We start from the raw sequence: 16,816 nt of genomic DNA on the forward strand, positions 1-16,816 counted from the left end.
GCCTAGTAAATGCGAGGAAGGTTGAAACGTTCTGCACCAAGCGAACACTCTCGCAAGCAGAAATTGACTACTGGCTTTATACCGTGCGCAAAGCTGCGCGGAAGGAATAGATTGTATTACTCGCTGCACCGAGAAACACTTGGTTGTGGAGAACGACGACGCCCCCCCTCCACCTGAGCCTTGCCTGTCTCTACACTCTTGAAGTCGGAATTACTAGGATAGCCTCAGGTTACAGCAGTTGACATAGGTGTTGGGGAAGATTGGAGTTATTTGAACGAGTGAAGGCAACGCGCGAGGAGGGACAAGGTCGAGCGTGATTTGAAGTGGATGTGGATGCTGGAGGCTGTGAAGAGGGAAGCTGCACAAAAAGCATTGCAGCTCAGCGCTACAGCATCATTATGATAGTCTGACATGTTGCAGAGCAACTCAGTATTATCTTCGCACTTTGCGTCGACGATATTATGTTCCATCTGATTTATTTCGGATCAATGCAAGGGGTTTTTCAATACGACCTGAGTCTCTGAACAGATGAAGTGGTGCATTCGTTGCCTCATACTATTCACTAACTCAATAAGCTGTCCGCTTCAAACGTGCACATTCAGGATTTTAGCGCCTCCACGGTTGCACAGAACGCCAGCTGTTACATAATATAAAGTTCGAACCACTTGAAAGATCACTATGTATAATCACATGGCCTATGGCCTGATACCAATATCCTTCTACTTGGTCTAGCTGAGAAGATCGATACTAAGCAGGCGCACTGTGAGTTATACGAGTCCCCCACCACCTATCCTAACAGTATCCAAAACTGCCCTCACCAACTCATTCCATAACTGTGTCGCAATCGAATCGCCACGGGCTTCCAATAACCTTCTCCGTACCAAGTCCGCAGGTGTCTCCAAGCGCCGCCGCCTCCGAAGCATCAAAGATATAAGGGGGATTAGGAAGAGCAAGACTGATAGAGTGGCTATTCTGTTTGCAGTGAAATAGTGGTTGAAATAAGATCGTATGAGTGTTAGGGAGGTTGGGGGTGCAGTCGCGAGACTATGGTCGACTGGCAGAACGCGGGAGATGCGAACGCCACTAGCACTTGAGCTTCCTCGGGGCATGCTTTGGTTGTGGCGGTGGCGAGGGGATCTGGTTACGGTGGAGTCTGAGACTGTTGATGTGGAGGACGCGGATTGTTGGCGGGTAAGTTTTGGACGAGGGGATGCTGGCATGGCGGTGCGGGTAGATGTAGTGGATAGAGAAGAGGAAGAAGAGGCTGGGGATAGAGAGCGGAGTGGAGGTATTGGTGTAGGAGACGGAGGAGTCTCGGGTTTTGACGTCTCCCGCCTTGTACTCTCTAACGCGTGAGCATGCTGAGCCTCGAGGGCCAGATGAAGTTCCTGACAATATTGTGTTCAGTGCGATACAAGGATCATGAAATTAAACTCACGCGTTTTTCGTCAGACGAGAGTTCATTCTCGTAGGACAGAAATTCTTTGACGTACTCCCACTCGCCCAAACGAGGTAAGACATGCAAGCAATAAAGTTCTAGGACTCTATGATATGGTTCACCCGTAGAAGGTACGAAGTCATATTGACCGCGTTTTGATAGCCAGTCCTCTGTCATCTCACGACCAACGCTTAGGCAATCTATCTTGATACTGGATGCGACGAGTGTGATGAGGACTTGGTGCGGAAGGAATGCGGAGCTAGGTTTTCGATACAGAGATGAAGGAGTAAATAAAGTGAGAGATCGAGCATACAAAGTGGAAATAAACGATTGGGGAGACAAGAGTAGGATCTCTTGGAGTGGTTGTGGTAAATGAGCTATGTCTTGAGTAGAAGAGAAGACGGTGGTTTCGAGGGTGATGCGAAGGATATCCCACTTTCTCCGGTGGACATCTAGGGGATCAGGTGAGGGCGCAAGGGGAGGTGAGAGGAGCGCGAATGCAGCGCTTAACAAGGTGAACGTGATTGTAATGTCCCGGTGAAGGAATGCTCTCGCTGCACGGTTGTACAGTGATTGTAGCGTTGCCTCCGTCGACGGCGAACCTTTGCTAGACGGCTTATGAGGCAGCATGTCCGGCGTCAAGACAGTTGTCATCGTCATCGTAACGGTCGGCATCGGCGGTCTGCCTGAAACTAAGACTAAAACCAGTGTCAGAGGCTAGAGCTTTTATGGGCCTGTCTTCAAAAGGAATAGAGTATATCGTCAGCAGTGATTGTCTACGTTCGTCGTACACTCCACTCAAACAGCCTCGAATCGAGGGTTGGTGTTCGGTGCAGAGTCAGAGTCCTAGTGTGACCAGCGACTGCACCGGGCAAGTGACCGGCAACCTTGGCACTGCCACTGCAAGTACTGCTCATATCACGTGCGTCAGTGAAGCCTGCCAGACTTTTTTGAAGCGAGCGCAATTGAAGCGCCCATATAACACACGCTTCATAATCGATGGTCACCTGTCCAATCAATGGTACCAGCTACATGAGTACCATTGAATTGTTCACACGTCAACATTTCAATTGGCTACTGAAGCTGTTATCATCCGTTATCCAAGTCAACGTTCAGCGCTAGCATTGCAGCACGTCATGGATCTTGGATTGCAAGGAGTGCATGTCATCGTTACAGGTCGTACTCTATGCTATCCTATGCCACTACTGACCTGACCGTGTACTCGAGCAGGGGCAAGTGGCGGCATCGGGCTAGAGACTGTGAAATTATTTTGTGGTAAGTAATTTACTCTCGAGTAATGACTATTGAGTTGAATCAGACATTCAGCATTGGGCGCGAATGTGACCGCACATTATAACTCCAAATTTGGTCCGATCCAGGAGCTTCTGGCATCGAACCCCAGTCTTCAACACGTCCAGGCCAATCTGTCTCAAGAGGAGGCCGTGGTGACCATGTTCGAGTCGCTGGCTGCTATGCCTCATGGACCCGTACAAGTGGTGATCGTTAATCATGCTATATATCCAACTTCGGATGTTCCAATCGCAAGGATGACGCTGTTCCAATGGAACACCACCATAACCACGAACTTGACGTCATCATTCCTGGTGTGTAGAGAGTATTTGAAGCACCTTGAACGTGCATCCTCTACTATCAAGGAAAAGGCGGCGATTGTGCTTATCGGAAGTACTGCTGGGAAGTATGGCGAAGCCAATCACGGCGACTACTCTGCGACGAAGAGCGGTCAGTAACGATTCTGTCCCCAGTTTGACACAGGCTCATCATGTTGTAGCAATGATGTACGGTTTAAACCTCACTCTCAAGAATGAGATCGTGAAGATAGCTCTTAAAGGCAGAGTCAACTGTATTGCGCCTGGCTGGGTCAAGACACCCATGGCTGAAGAAGCCTTGAAGGATCCTCAAATAGTGTATCGCATATTGTCTACGTCAGTCACATCTTCATGATTCATGATCTGTATTGAATTTCGTGCCACTGCAGGTGTCCGCTTAAGAAGGTGGCGATGCCAATCGACGTCGCGACGCAGATTGTGGTCCTTGCATCATCCACTCTCTCCGGTCATGTCACTGGTCAAGTAGTGATGGTTGAAGGTGGAATGGAGGGGAGATTACTAAACAGACCAGAAGATTTGCAGGGATCTTAAGTCGGGTTTTCTCATGAATGCCTCATCCGAATCTGTAATATGTATAGGAGATGATGAAATGTCTGAATTCTCCACATGCAGGTACCTATTTACTGACTTGTGAGAGTCTCGATGTCAATGGGTTTGCTTACAGCTTTATATTCTGCGCCGTGTAGTATATGCAAACCGTCGGACTTGAAAGGAAGGTGGTTCTTGAGTCCCTTATTAGGTAAACGATTGGCAGTTGGCAACGTTGAGCGCTTGAGCCCTTTTAAGAGCGTCATACTCTGTTGGTCTGAACCATCCGATGGAGGCCACTGGCTGTTTGACTGTTTGAGCGCTTCAAGTCTGTCAGACGTCATACACAAGAAAAAATGACTGTCCGACTAGGGGGGACTAGTGCAACATAAAACAAAGAGGCTCGCTGAGGTACGAAACAATACTGCACCAGTTGTCCTCGACTCACTTTGTCCGAGTCATCGATAGCTGCCTAGCACTGCTGTCAATCCGAGATGCTAGCAGGGATATCGTCGCCTGGCATAGCGATGATAAATTATTGTCAGCATTCAGAACACAATGCCATACTTGTTGTGGACGTCGACAGCGTAGACTCATTCTTGGGTCGAGCATCCTAACGTCACTGCCGTCGTCTCCGCCGATATCCATTGTTCAAGGCCAGTAAACGGCAATCATGTTGCTGATGTTCTCTATTCAGGCTGCACTGTATCCCCGTGTCATTGTTACGGTGCCATTCAGTGTTGTGCCTTGTGGTTGAGAATTTTTTTCGACTTGGCGCTTTAAATATACTCACCGAATATGATTTTGTCGTCGAAGCCTCAGTGATGGATCGTAGGTCAAATATTAGTCTCATGCCTGATGCGCATGATGAGGGATGTAAGTAACGTAGTTGACATGCCGCCAGCTCGAGGAACACTGCCCCGCTTCGTCTAAGGTAGATGGCATGAGCACACCTAAATGTTTCGCTCTTCATGATGCCGCTGCGTAGTATGAATGGAGGTGATCAGGCGATGACGTTGGTGGACCATACCCGGAAAATATGATATAGGAGGTGTCTCATAGACAACCTGTTATGTCTTCCCCCTCCTCTCGCATTCGTCATTCCATTAGTACCACACTCAACCAGCAAAATGGTGAGTAGAGCCTGTTCTCCTTCGGGTCGAGCGACAAGTTGATTACGTTGGTTGTAATTGCAGGTCAAAATAGGCATCAACGGGTAGGTTGTTAGAGAGGAGTAACAGCGAACAACGCATATTTCCCGTCTGTTTTCAGATTTGGTCAGTATCTTCGCTCTGTATGGTGTTAAATAGCGTGTTTCTGACGAACAATCGCGTTTACAAGTCGTATGGGTCGTATCTGTATGCGTCATGCGGTCCTGTACCAGGACATCGAAGTCGTTGCCATCAACGAGTTAGTACATCTCTGTTATCAGTCACTTCTGTCCGTCTAATCTTTATTCGCGCTCACAGCTCCATGTTAAAGGTGGATGATATGGTTGGTTTCGTTTCCAAGCGCATAAGGGGTAGCCCCTATTTCATTACAACCACAGGTAACCAAGTTCAGGTCTATCCCCGTTCACGGTAACTTCAAGAGAGATGTTCGTGCGGGTAAAGATGGCAAGCTCTACATCAACAACAAGCCCATCCATGTATTCAGTAAAGTAAAGTCAGAGGACATCAACTGGGGATCGGTTGGTGCTGACCATGCCATCGAGTCGAGTGTAAGTGTTGCACATACAAATTTCAGCTAGTCTCTTGAGCAAAGTTGAACAGGGGTCTTTCACCACGAGAGCCAAGTAAGCTCTGTCGAAAACTTGAGTTGATAGTGATGCTAATGACTTACTAGGGCAGCCGCCCATTTAATGGGTGGTGCCAAAAAAGTCATCATTACTGCAATATCTAATGTGCCCATGTTTGTCTGTAGCGTCAACATCGATGCGTACAAACCCGAGTACACCGTCATTTCTAGCGCCTCGAGCACTATCAATTGCATTGCCCCTATCGTAAAGGTCGTTCACGATAAATTTGGCATCGAAGAAGTCTTCATGTCCAGTATTCGTGCGGCCGACGTCACTGATAATAAATCCGTCGCTAACAATATCATCCCAACCTACACTGAAGCGGCGGAGGTTGTCAGAATGATAGTCCTCTCGTTGGATGACAAGTTCACGTGTGTCATCGTTTCCTTTCGATCTGCTGGTTTGGCCCTAAATGTTTTTTGTAGTGATCTTGAATTTCGTATTCCAGTTGTAAATGCGTCCGTCATTGACCTTGTCGTGAAGCTCAAACGCACTACAACTTACCATGCTATTACGGCTGCCATGAAGGAAGCCGAAGAGGGTCCGCTCAAGGGCGTCTTGTCTGTCTCTGATAATGTTCTCGCGTCTACAAACTTGCTTGAGCGTACCGAGTCGGCCGTCTACTATCCTGAGCTTCAGTTCACGGTCCTTGACCGTTCCTTCAAGTTGGTTGCATACTATGCCAATGACTGGGCATACTTGAAACGCGTCTGCGATTTACTTGCGTATGTGGCCAAGAAGGATGCGGAAAGGTGAGTGCCATTGGAAAGGTTATTTTACAAGCTCAAATATTTTTACTTGTATGTGTGTAGTTCTATCAGTAATGTGAACACGCAGAGTCGCTCTTGTTGATATGGGCGTGTTGCTTGTAAAGTTAAACACGGTTTGATAGAGTCATATGATTGCATATTGGACATATCCTAATTACCATAAAATTACTAACGACTGCAGCAGAATTCTAGTATATATTGGCCTATTGATCCGTCTCTTTCTGAATCTCTTCAGCCATCATGTTTGTCAGTATTCTGGCCAGTGCTCCCGCAATCTCGCTCGCCCTTTCCCTATCGCACTCCCGTAACTTGCGCACGATGTTCGAGTTAAACTTGTCGGGGTGGAATCTAAGTATCTCTACCTTCAGTCGGTCCTTGCGCGACTTGGTCTCCATCCCTGGGCGGAGGGGGTGGAAGATGAATTCCTCCATGCTACGGCGAGAGATGTCATCGGGGGATGCGCAGCCTTGCTGGAAGGTTGGCCACGGCATCTCGCAGAGCATAACTGAAGTCAACTTCTGGCTCAGTTTGAGCTCTTTCCACTTTGCGTCGTAGAGCTGGAAAAAAGCGACGAGATCCGCTTGAGCTTTGTTGCGACGAAGTTCTTCTTGGCGCTGCCTCTCTTGCCGTTGAGCTTCTTCACGAAGGCGCTGCTCTGCTTGCACACGGGCCCGATGTTCAGCTTCCTCCTGAGCTTTACGGAATGCCTCTCGTTTGGCCTGAAGCTCGCGCTCGCGCTGCTCACGAAGGCGCGCCCGTTCCTCTGCGTAACGCCTAGCTTCTTCTTGTCTGCGCCTGCCCTCCTCTTGTCTACGCTTCTCTTCCTCCAGCCGCCGACGTTCCTCCTCCAAACGGCGAAATTCCTCCTCTTCCTTCTTCCTCTGTGCGTTCTCTTCCAATCGTAGGGCAGCTTGGCGGTCACGCTCCGCGTGCTCCAACTCACGTTGCGGACCCAACGCTTCAGCGCGTGCGACGACCTCTCTAGCATCTCCAAGCGTGTGCCTACGTAGCTGATCGAGGCGGAGCTCTTCAAGCTGCTTGAGGAAAATACGATCTTCGGCGGTCATACCACCGGTTTGCATAGTCTTGAGGACGACATTTTCGAGGTTATTGAGAGCAGCTGCTGCTTTTTCGCGCCTGAGCTTTGCTGGGTTGCAGAACCGGGGGCCTTTGCGACGGAGGCCTGGACGAGTGACCGTGAGATGGTAAGTGAAGCGCTTGTGCCAGAGTTTGCGGCGCGGGTGGATGATTTGACTGGGGAAAGCCTTGGTGGGCACGCTCTTCTTAAAGACCTTTGGAACAGCAGCCTTCGTGTGTGGACGACCTACACGGGCGGTGTTGGCTGAGGCGGGCTGGAAAATGTGCGGAAGGCCCTGTGTAGGCGGTGCATTGCAATCAAAGAATGCAGGTGCATTTGGCTCGCGGGTGGGGCTGCTCGAAGGGGAGTCGACGCATGGTGAAGGATGACGCGAAAAAATGGAGGGACGAAAGTAAGGCTTCTTCGAGGGGTTCAACATCCTGAATCCAGCAGGTGTTTGCGGGAAGAAGGGGATATGACGGTATGGCGACTTAGGGAACATATTTCTTGAAGGTAGTTGGGCGCGGACAAAGTATTTTGAGGTGTTGTGTTGTGGTCTTGGAACATCGCGCTCGTATGAGAGTGCGACCTTTAACGGCTCCAGTTGTGGACGTTCTGAGAGTGGGAATGTCCACAAGTCATACTCCTTGTGTGGATCAATGGATTTCCTGAGGAGTTTCGGACTCCGCGACAAGGTAAGTTGTGGACATGCCAATACATAGATAACGTATTATACTTTTCCGATAATGTGGACGACCGATTATCGATGGTAGCCAGAGGAAAAAAATGACAAGTAGCTTGTGGCCATATTATAAGGTTCGCATCCCTTGGGAGCTCGTTGGCATTTCCCCTTCCTTGGTAACGGTGGGTATGCCATAGTTGGCCACCAGCGTCAGCAGTCAGTCTCGCGGTCAGCAACGTACCGACATACGAAAGTTATTCACGACGTGTTAATGGTTCAAAGGCACTTATATATGATGGGTTTGCCACTTTGTTGCAGAATCTGCTTGCGGACTCTGGTTGAGTCTCTGAAATAGCAGAACATTAGTCCACACAATCATAATAACGAAGTAGCTCGAGCTGATGAAACTTCCTTGATCAAAGCAAGTTGATCAATCATTATTATGTAACAGACTTGCCCACCGTGCACGTGAATACAACGCTACAGTTCACGTTCCGGGTTCCCACACTATTCTGCCACAAACCACTGAGTCACGTCGCTGGCAAACGCGCCTATCAGCGCTCAAGCTGTGATCACGCCAGGTCCGCCCGACTCATTGAGTCACAGAACCCGCATGGACCAGCATGTGGCCGCCCCTGGTCCGGACAACTGTCCTGAAATGGTAGCTCGTGCGCAGCGAAGATAAAGAGTGGACAAAGCGGCCAGCCGTGGACAAAGCCCAAAGGAATTCTTTTATCCGCACTCCCGCCAAAGCACTTGCGAGGAAACGTATTTGAGTGGCTGAACGAGCTTTCCAGGTGTACCAACACCCTCAACTTCTACTGAACAGTTTACTTTACCTATACCCCTATCACGCGTTGCGATACTTCACAATGCCATCTCGTATTCCAAATGTTACACGCCAGACCAAGGTTAGCAACGCCAACGGCTATTATCTCAGATGCCGCGATGTAGATGGCACATCTGTCCTGATCACTCAAACTGCTACTGGTCTTGGCGCTCATACGCGCTGGATCTACCCCGAGCAAGACACGAACAATAATGAAGAAGAGACTGGCATGGATATAGACGAGGAGGGGAACGCCACACCACCGCCGAGCAACACGACGTGCTTCCCTCAGACTCCTATGACTCAGCATGCGTTCGACGCGGGCTCTGTCCTTCGCACGCCCGTAAAGAGGCCCCAGCCACTTCAGCGCAGCCCCGAGCGCATCGGCTTTAAAGGGATTAACTTTTGGCACAACAATTCACTGGGTACTAGCTCTGGTATTCGCGTGAGATATGTATTGCAGAGGCCCGTCGGCTCCGCCACGAACTTGACAAAGGAGCAAATTCTCGAGCACGAGTTCCAGAGGAACCACGAGACCTTTTTGACTCAAGTGGGAAATTTACTAGGCAGCGAAGAGAAAGAACGGGTGGCGAGAGAGATGAATTCGACTTTACCGGCAGTGGATACGTCTGCTGGTGCAGGCACTGCAAGACATGTTCACTTTGTCTCGCCCGAGCGGTCTATCTTTATCGAAGAGGAAGAGGAGGTATCAGAGTTTGGAGTTGGACCTACGGGTGAGAGATTGAATTCGCAAGGTCTTCCGATACTCGGAGCACACGGGACTGTCATGATCGACCCCACGTTCAAGCCTCAAGTTCGACCGACGCTGCCTACCCCGAAGGCAGTGCAGATACAAACCGACCCTGCGGACCAAGAGAACACCAAGCACCTTGGCAGCATCACCGTCGAGGGGAAGGAATGGCAGGTCTACAAAACCTTGAGGCCTAGGAAGGACGGACAACCCCGAATTATCATGTCGTCTCCTGTGCAACCCAGGACGCGTAAGCCTCGGAAGAGCGTGGGGTCACCGCCTCTAACGAGGCACCCTACCATTTTGATTGACGTTATCTAAGGGGAGTGTCGTCTGTTCGAAATCGGTAGCCCGGGAGGACACGCCTCATCATGAACTCGCATCAGTAATATTATAGTTGTTATGCTCAATGTAATACTTATACAGGCACTACTTGCGCGCTCATCACATATGGATTGTACAGCACTGGCAGGTACCTCTATGATTATTAATATCCCTCACAATATGATGTATTTTTGAATGGCCTGAAATCGCATCTTTTGAAGATTATCGGAACCAGCTTGGACGCTGTTGCTCTCGAGTGTGTATTCACCACTCCTCAAGTGCATCGATGCCAATCAAAATCTAAGTTGACAAACAAGTAAAATATTTTGTGAGCTACGACTCCTTCGGATATTAACTTGACAAACCAAAGAGAAACAGGGCCAGGCAGCCCGATCTTACGTTCTACATTCCGGAGCATGAGTCGTAGTGCCTTGGCTTTGTTTTACAATTTACCCAACATCTCAGCCTAGCCCGGCGCCCATACATTAATTACACTCGTGCGGTTGCAGGAAGGCTCTATGGATCGCTGGCAGGATTATCATATCAAGTGACATGTTGCTTTGTAACTATGAAGCCAAATTAGAACTTGCGCAGTAACTGCTGTACTGCACGAGCCAATCGCTCGACAGCACTAATGCACAATGCGTGATGGGGCATGTGCATTGCCTCAATCGCCGAGTCTCTCCCCGAGCTGACTGCGACTGGCCGCGAGGCAGCTAATTCAGAAGCGCGGAAAATTCAGATCCTCTTGTTGAATTCCAGCTTCTCATTTGGTATAGTGTCACCGCCCAAGTCAAAAGTTTTAGGTAGTCACGGTGATATTCTGGCTCGGCTCGGCCTAAAAGCCGCCCTGGCCTGAGCTGCGGCCTGAGTAGGGAAATGTAATTAGTTGTATAATACCTCTGAGTTGGCCAAAAATTGAATATTGAATCTGTACGTGCCTTTTCATAGGTCACTGTCATGACGTGCGTCAGTGCATCAAAAGCAAAACCGACGTTAGCATTGAACGGATCAAAGTGCGAGACGTATGAAGACTCAAGGCACAATGTGGCACGCAGCGCGTCGGTTTGCTATCCGATCCAGGTGAAGAAAGGAGATAGTGTGTTCCAGAGGGGTCCAGACTGTCCAGTAGCAATTCACCTTCAGGTCCTATTCCACCAAATTGATCATGACGGGTGAGTAAAGAGTTATGTAACCCATCAAAAAAAAACTAGTGCAGGAGCGGTAGTAGCGAGCGGCGCCGAACGACGGAGCCTGCACAGAGGAGTAATAGTTTATCCGCATTCGATGTTTATGTCAGACTTGAGTTTTTTTAGCCTTATGTAAGCAACGAAGGCATTTCATTTAGTCATTCTATGTTCCTAATGACGACATCATTGATATTGCCTCATCTCATCCGTCATCCTCACCAACGTTCTCATCTCCTTCGGGTCCTAGGCCTAAATTCCCGAGTTCTGCTAATGACACTATGAATGCATCAGGAGAAATCAGCCTCCAATTAATAAATATTCAATTGATGTAATGGCACTGACTTGATACCTCTTGGCAGCTTTTAGCTTGAATCGAGGATATCGATCATTGATGAGTCGGAGTCTATTTAAATCAAAGCTTTGCTTATCCCCTCAGGCTGCGGAACGACATACGGCATCGTACTTGCCATTATTTCATATTCAGCGACGACCTTCTCATGCCTTCCGAATTTCTGATTTACATAAAGAGTCCTGCTGAAAGTCACTTGATGTTTTATTCTCTCGTCAAAGTCAATGACACTCCTTCCTGGCCTGTTTTTCGCAGTAATCTCAGGCCTCATTGGCCTCTCCGCGTCCACAGAGCTGCGGAGAGCTGACTATACTGCGACTTGCCAGGAGATCGCTACCGCTGTCTCCTCTGCGTCCAAAGTGTATTACAACGGTGAGTATATCCAATACTAATTACCGCAAGAGGGACTAAGCAATGCATAGGGTCGCCCCAATATACCGAGGATAACGAGCATTGGGCTTCTTCCAGTTCTCAAACTTCTGCATGCTCCTTTGAGCCCGCGAACGCTCAGGACGTCGGAATCGCTGTAAGTTTAGTAGAATATAAAGTTTGATTCTGCTTGCTAACGAACACTAGCTCCAATTATTGGCCAAGGACCAGACCCCATTTGCAGTGAGTCCATAAACTAATTAGCTTGTATTTTGATCTTCACACGCGGCTGTGTTAAAGGTCAAAAGCGGTGGTCATTCAGCGAATCCAGGGTTTTCGTCGACCCCTGGAGTCCAAATTGCTTTGTTTTCATTTTCAGAAGTCGTATACGACTCGAATGCCCAGACAGCGACTATTGGCATAGGGTTAATTTGGGATGATGTCTATTCCAAGCTCGAACAATACGGCGTGACTGTCGTAGGAGCGAAGACTACTGGCGTTGGGATCGGCGGCATCGTCCTTGGAGGAGGTAGGTCCACCTGCTCGTGGAAAAATACCGGTGATTGAATGTTTTGTGTTTTGACTAGGATATTCATATCTCAGCAATCAGTACGGTTTGTCGGTTGACAATGTCGTAGCGTTTGAGCTTGTAATGCCTAATGGCACGGTCGCGAATATTACAAATTCTTCGAATCCAGATCTATTCTATGGCCTTCGGGTAAGTGTCTTGACGTGCAGATAGCCAGCATCTCATTTTTGGTTATTTTTTTCAGGGAGGATTCAACAATTTTGTGCGTGATGGTGTTGCTTCACGGATTCCAGTGCACACGCTGATTTGCTGCAGGGAATTGTTACCACAGTGACTATGAAAACATACGCCCAGTCTCAAGTCTGGGTACGTACCATACCTCTGCATTGGTACGACCCTAATGGTAATTGAGTACAGGGTGGGCTTATAACGTACACGGCGGATCAATGGGATGCAGTCAATACGGCCATAGCTAATTATGTGTCGACGGTCACCGATCCCAAAGCCTGTCTGTACAGTACAACCGACTACGCGTCTGGGGTGGTGCGTTACGATTGATTCACGTAAGGACCATATTTGAGTAACTGATTCCCGATAGACAGTGATATTGACCATTCTATTTTATGATGCGCCAACTTACCCTGATGGCATCTTCGATGAATTATTGGCAATCCCACACTCTGTTGAGGACATCTCGACGAGGGCTTATTTGGACCTTATTCAGACTTTACCCGCGAATGCCTCATCGGGCCTAAGGTACGTCATACGATGTTCAGCAATTGGTTTGGCTCAGTTGGAGACAGGGCTATGTTCCACTGGGTGCCTATTGAGCAATTCACGTCGTCTATGCTACAGATGGTCAAGAATCAGACGCTGGTGAGTCTCACTTTTCATCTGATCAAAGCACCACTCACCAGAGCGTCTAGTTTTATGGCGAGCAGTTGTCGCAATCAAGCGGAGTTTTGATCTCATACGATCTCGTCCCTCTCCTTCCCTCAATCTACAGTCACTCCGATACACCGGCTGCTTTCCCTTCTTTACGGGATTCAGGACAGGGGTACTCGTTTATTGAGGTGTATTATGGGTGGACGGATCCGAACGATGATGAGGTAATGCTCCAGGTTGGCGCAGAGAGTGCTGCCTACATGAAGCAGTTTGCCGTGGACGCTGGTCAGGACGTTGCGAATGCACTGTTATACCCTAATTGTGCGCCTCCTGGCACGGCTTTGACGGATATGTATGGGGATGCTGCATCCACTCTGCATTCTATTAGGAGTGCCGTGGATCCAGGTAATGTGATGGGACTCACGGGAGGATGGAGATTCTAGCTGGACTGTTGGATATCTGAGGACCATTTCAATAATTATACAGTACTGGACGTTTACTAAGATATGTAAATGCTTTGATAGATGACAGATGCTGACATGTTTCTGTATTGCAAGGTGTTAGAATGAGTTTTGAGGCCTTTGAGGAGCTCCATTTAAAGTCGAGGCAAAACTAGAATAGGGAATTATCTAATCGATGCACTGGCGTTGTCAGGAAGTAGCATTGTCGTTTTCAGGAATTCGAAGTAGCGTTGGCAGCTGGGAATCAGGCTAAGCTCATAACATGAGGAAATTGGGTTGTGCAACCAAAGTTCACGATCGTGAAGAGGGATGGAACTGAGTCTGCATGATCATGTAGGTGGTTGGTATGGTGGAGATTATTGTGAGCAGCTCACAAGTAAAGCATGCGAACCCTGACTATGCTTCATTGCCGGGATCTGCGAGAATTAGGGATTCGAATTGATCAGGCATGACCCCAAAGGCTAGGACGAGGTCTGTATCATGCACGAGGACGCTAGACTGACAACATATGACAATCTGGTACAGGCACCAGCAAATCTTGACCGACCCATTGGGATAGGTTGGCGAAGAGGTGTCGACACACAGCAAGAAACACGATGATAACGAAAATATACAGCTCACGCTACAAAGTATAGTACATGACTTTTTATCAACACACCGCTAGACAGGCCTCCTATTGTCGATCCTGTGGTGACCGTCGCAGTTCCGAGAGGCGTTATATAACACTCCAAACTGTAAGACAAAAGGCGAGGATCTCCTATACGAAGGTGGGTATCCAAGTTTTGAGATTCAGACGAAGGCCGCGTGCTTTGTAGACAAAACACACAGGTAGTTGCCTGAAAGGAATGAGCTCCCCTGGTATTCATGAGTTCACGTGCTTATGATTGTCATACAAATTAAAGCTTACCCCCTGAAACATGTCTGCTTCCTATCGCGACCACACTCTCCGGTGGCGATCATGGAACTCAGGAAGACTACAAGGAGAAAGATGAGCATCTTTTTGGATCGCTGATACATGGCATGTATCCGAACCGTCATGATAACTTGCATGATATTTCAGTAAAATCAACATAAAAGAGATACTGCAGCTGAAGGCTCACCGCCAAGCATGATATTTACGATGACTGGTGTCCATATCTTCATGAGGTAAATATTAGTGCCTGAGAAGTCAGTTTATTGATGGGCTTTGAGGACTGGGTGCATTAAACAAACTGACATCTGTTGCAGTTGTCATGTTCATTCGAAAACTTGAATATAGCAGAGAATCTCACTCACCCCTACGTAAGAGTGTAGTTGAGTTGGTTGAACAGAACGACAAGGGGGTAGAACACTCACTACATCTGTTAACGGGATTGACGGAAGATTTGCTGTATGCCGCTGGTCAGAAGGAACAAAACAAACAGTACATGCGAGGATGCATACTCAGTGTATTGATGCTAGTTGTGGGAGATGTCTCATTGGTACAGTGCAGTGTCACATTATGAGCCTTGTAAACGTACACAGAAAATAATATTCCAATGTAGCACACCTAGGATATCTTAACGTAAGCACAAAGTACTTGTCAACCACATTTATGATGTAAGCTACTCACACAAATATATAGAATATTCATCAAGGACCAGCCTTGCCTCTGCCCGAATTAATCGCATTGTCCTGTTGTGCTTCTGAGATGGAACACTGCTCACCCAGACAAGTTCAAACTATAAAAGCACGAGTCTTCGTGAAATAGCTGTGCTGGTAATGGGATCAACTTACCTCCTCTCCGAATGTGAGTGCTGGAATACAATAGACATTAATGGTTCCCGTGGTAAGAAGTGTCTGGCTCACCCCAGTCATATACCACCCCAGTAGAGGATGCAACTGCAGAACCAAAGTTAAAGATAATGAGATGTCCCCAACGTCATCCGACTCCCTACGAACCTGCAAAATAGCTGAAAATTCGATTGTGAAGGACCTCTAGCCGCTGACTACTAGTAATGGTATTTGAGAGTGAGATCATATTGGGATCAGTGAACTTGGTGAACGAAAAAAAATGTCGCTCGTACATATATATCACTATACAGCACTCTTATAAGGGACATGCTGAGTATCACTGGCAGTTCTGTAAATGAATCTTGATGGATGAGCCTCCATTGGACCGAGTAGTTTCGCATGAAACTAAGTCAGGGACACATCACGATCGCGATCGGAAAACGTCCCAATGCTGTTCTCGAGATGTTCTGACCCATGATCAGTGATCACGCAGTCGGGATTAGCTGCAGAATGGATTGCTACATGCCATACCATGTACCGTGACAGTACAAGGTTGGTTGTTTCAGTGACGGCAACACTGCCACCAACGGCACGCGATGTAAGGTGGCGCTGCAACGGAACGCGCCGAACACAGGTGCATTCCACTCACCAGTAGCTGTAATTAATTGATGTATCAGCCTGAGTCCTTGTGACACCACGAAAAAATCGGACACATCAATACTCTCGTTAACGTCCATGTAGTGCGATGCAGCCGTCCGAAGATCGGCATCAGAGCACTGTCACGTTCCACATTTCTGGCCAACAGTGTGATTTGAAGCCCTCAGATCAGGATGTGATCGGTCGATCGGTCATTGTGTCGTTTTGCTATTACTCATTTCGGCAATTAGAAAATGTTGCGTTCGTCGACGAGCTCGAGGCGTTAGCGTGAGCTTATGCATACTATCAATTTGCACGGTTTTCATGGCACTTTTGGGCCGCTATGTCTGTACATTTATGCGTCGCTAGTGTAAATATAACATATATTTGTAGTCCTGTCCTTACAGCCTTTAAATACTTGAATAAACAAATGTATCACTTCAAAATTCGCGCTCCAGGCCATGAGAGAGCTGCGAGAGGCAGCGAGAGGTTCGGGGAGTTACAGGAGGCAGTGGGGAACGCTCAACCCTCGACTGCTGGGACGGAAGATGTTTCATACGAAATTTCGAGTCCCGGGGCTGCTGCGGATTTTTCGTTGATTGTCACATCGGCCCATCTCGCATCAGTCATGAGGCCATTTGCTGAAATTCTCTGCTGCTGGGCGACCCTCCTTTTTCCTATCATGTGCGTTCAGTACTTAGCGAAGTTTTGACGTTTACTGAGTCCCCCTACTAAGTACTAGAGTAACTGCAGGTAGCTGCCCATCAATATTCAATCATCGTCGATCGGACCTTATGATAGTATCGGACCCGTGATCAT

At 48.1% G+C, this 16,816-nt stretch overlaps 6 protein-coding genes across 6 annotated transcripts; 4 read left to right on the top strand and 2 right to left on the bottom strand.

Moving 5' to 3' along the window:
* Positions 1-767: 767 nt before the first annotated feature.
* Positions 768-2,068, bottom strand: BJ212DRAFT_1449875 (uncharacterized protein; the record flags this gene model as incomplete). The annotated part of the gene is made up of 2 exons (XM_041338766.1): positions 768-1,388; positions 1,439-2,068. 2 exons carry the CDS (start codon positions 2,066-2,068, stop codon positions 768-770), a joined length of 1,251 nt encoding a protein of 416 aa, XP_041186616.1.
* Positions 2,069-2,319: 251 nt separating this feature from the next.
* Positions 2,320-3,812, top strand: BJ212DRAFT_954927 (NAD dependent epimerase/dehydratase). Its single transcript, XM_041344441.1, has 7 exons — positions 2,320-2,360; positions 2,410-2,614; positions 2,669-2,713; positions 2,765-3,178; positions 3,228-3,381; positions 3,435-3,678; positions 3,731-3,812. The coding sequence occupies exons 2-6, from the start codon at positions 2,575-2,577 to the stop codon at positions 3,595-3,597; spliced, it is 816 nt and encodes a 271-aa protein (XP_041186617.1). The 5' UTR covers positions 2,320-2,360; positions 2,410-2,574; the 3' UTR covers positions 3,598-3,678; positions 3,731-3,812.
* Positions 3,813-4,722: 910 nt separating this feature from the next.
* Positions 4,723-6,257, top strand: BJ212DRAFT_954823 (glycerol-3-phosphate dehydrogenase). The gene is made up of 7 exons (XM_041344440.1): positions 4,723-4,727; positions 4,791-5,004; positions 5,064-5,088; positions 5,144-5,314; positions 5,367-5,389; positions 5,440-5,763; positions 5,818-6,257. Exons 2-7 carry the CDS (start codon positions 4,940-4,942, stop codon positions 6,146-6,148), a joined length of 939 nt encoding a protein of 312 aa, XP_041186618.1. The 5' UTR covers positions 4,723-4,727; positions 4,791-4,939; the 3' UTR covers positions 6,149-6,257.
* A 108-nt stretch (positions 6,258-6,365) lies between these two features.
* Positions 6,366-7,244, bottom strand: BJ212DRAFT_1449879 (uncharacterized protein; the record flags this gene model as incomplete). The annotated part of the gene is made up of 1 exon (XM_041338767.1): positions 6,366-7,244. One exon carries the CDS (start codon positions 7,242-7,244, stop codon positions 6,366-6,368), a length of 879 nt encoding a protein of 292 aa, XP_041186619.1.
* Positions 7,245-8,416: 1,172 nt separating this feature from the next.
* BJ212DRAFT_1395638 (uncharacterized protein) lies at positions 8,417-10,027 on the top strand. The gene has a single exon (XM_041337182.1). It carries the CDS (start codon positions 8,795-8,797, stop codon positions 9,821-9,823), a length of 1,029 nt encoding a protein of 342 aa, XP_041186620.1. The 5' UTR covers positions 8,417-8,794; the 3' UTR covers positions 9,824-10,027.
* A 1,132-nt stretch (positions 10,028-11,159) lies between these two features.
* Positions 11,160-13,700, top strand: BJ212DRAFT_1395643 (FAD-binding domain-containing protein). The gene is made up of 11 exons (XM_041337183.1): positions 11,160-11,737; positions 11,788-11,891; positions 11,942-11,977; positions 12,035-12,263; positions 12,322-12,452; positions 12,508-12,525; positions 12,579-12,629; positions 12,681-12,806; positions 12,862-13,019; positions 13,067-13,139; positions 13,190-13,700. The coding sequence occupies exons 1-11, from the start codon at positions 11,590-11,592 to the stop codon at positions 13,589-13,591; spliced, it is 1,476 nt and encodes a 491-aa protein (XP_041186621.1). The 5' UTR covers positions 11,160-11,589; the 3' UTR covers positions 13,592-13,700.
* The last annotated feature ends 3,116 nt before the right edge of the window (positions 13,701-16,816 follow it).

Source organism: Suillus subaureus, assembly GCF_016647635.1.
Source record: "Suillus subaureus strain MN1 chromosome Unknown BJ212scaffold_65, whole genome shotgun sequence".
Taxonomy (NCBI): domain Eukaryota; kingdom Fungi; phylum Basidiomycota; class Agaricomycetes; order Boletales; family Suillaceae; genus Suillus; species Suillus subaureus.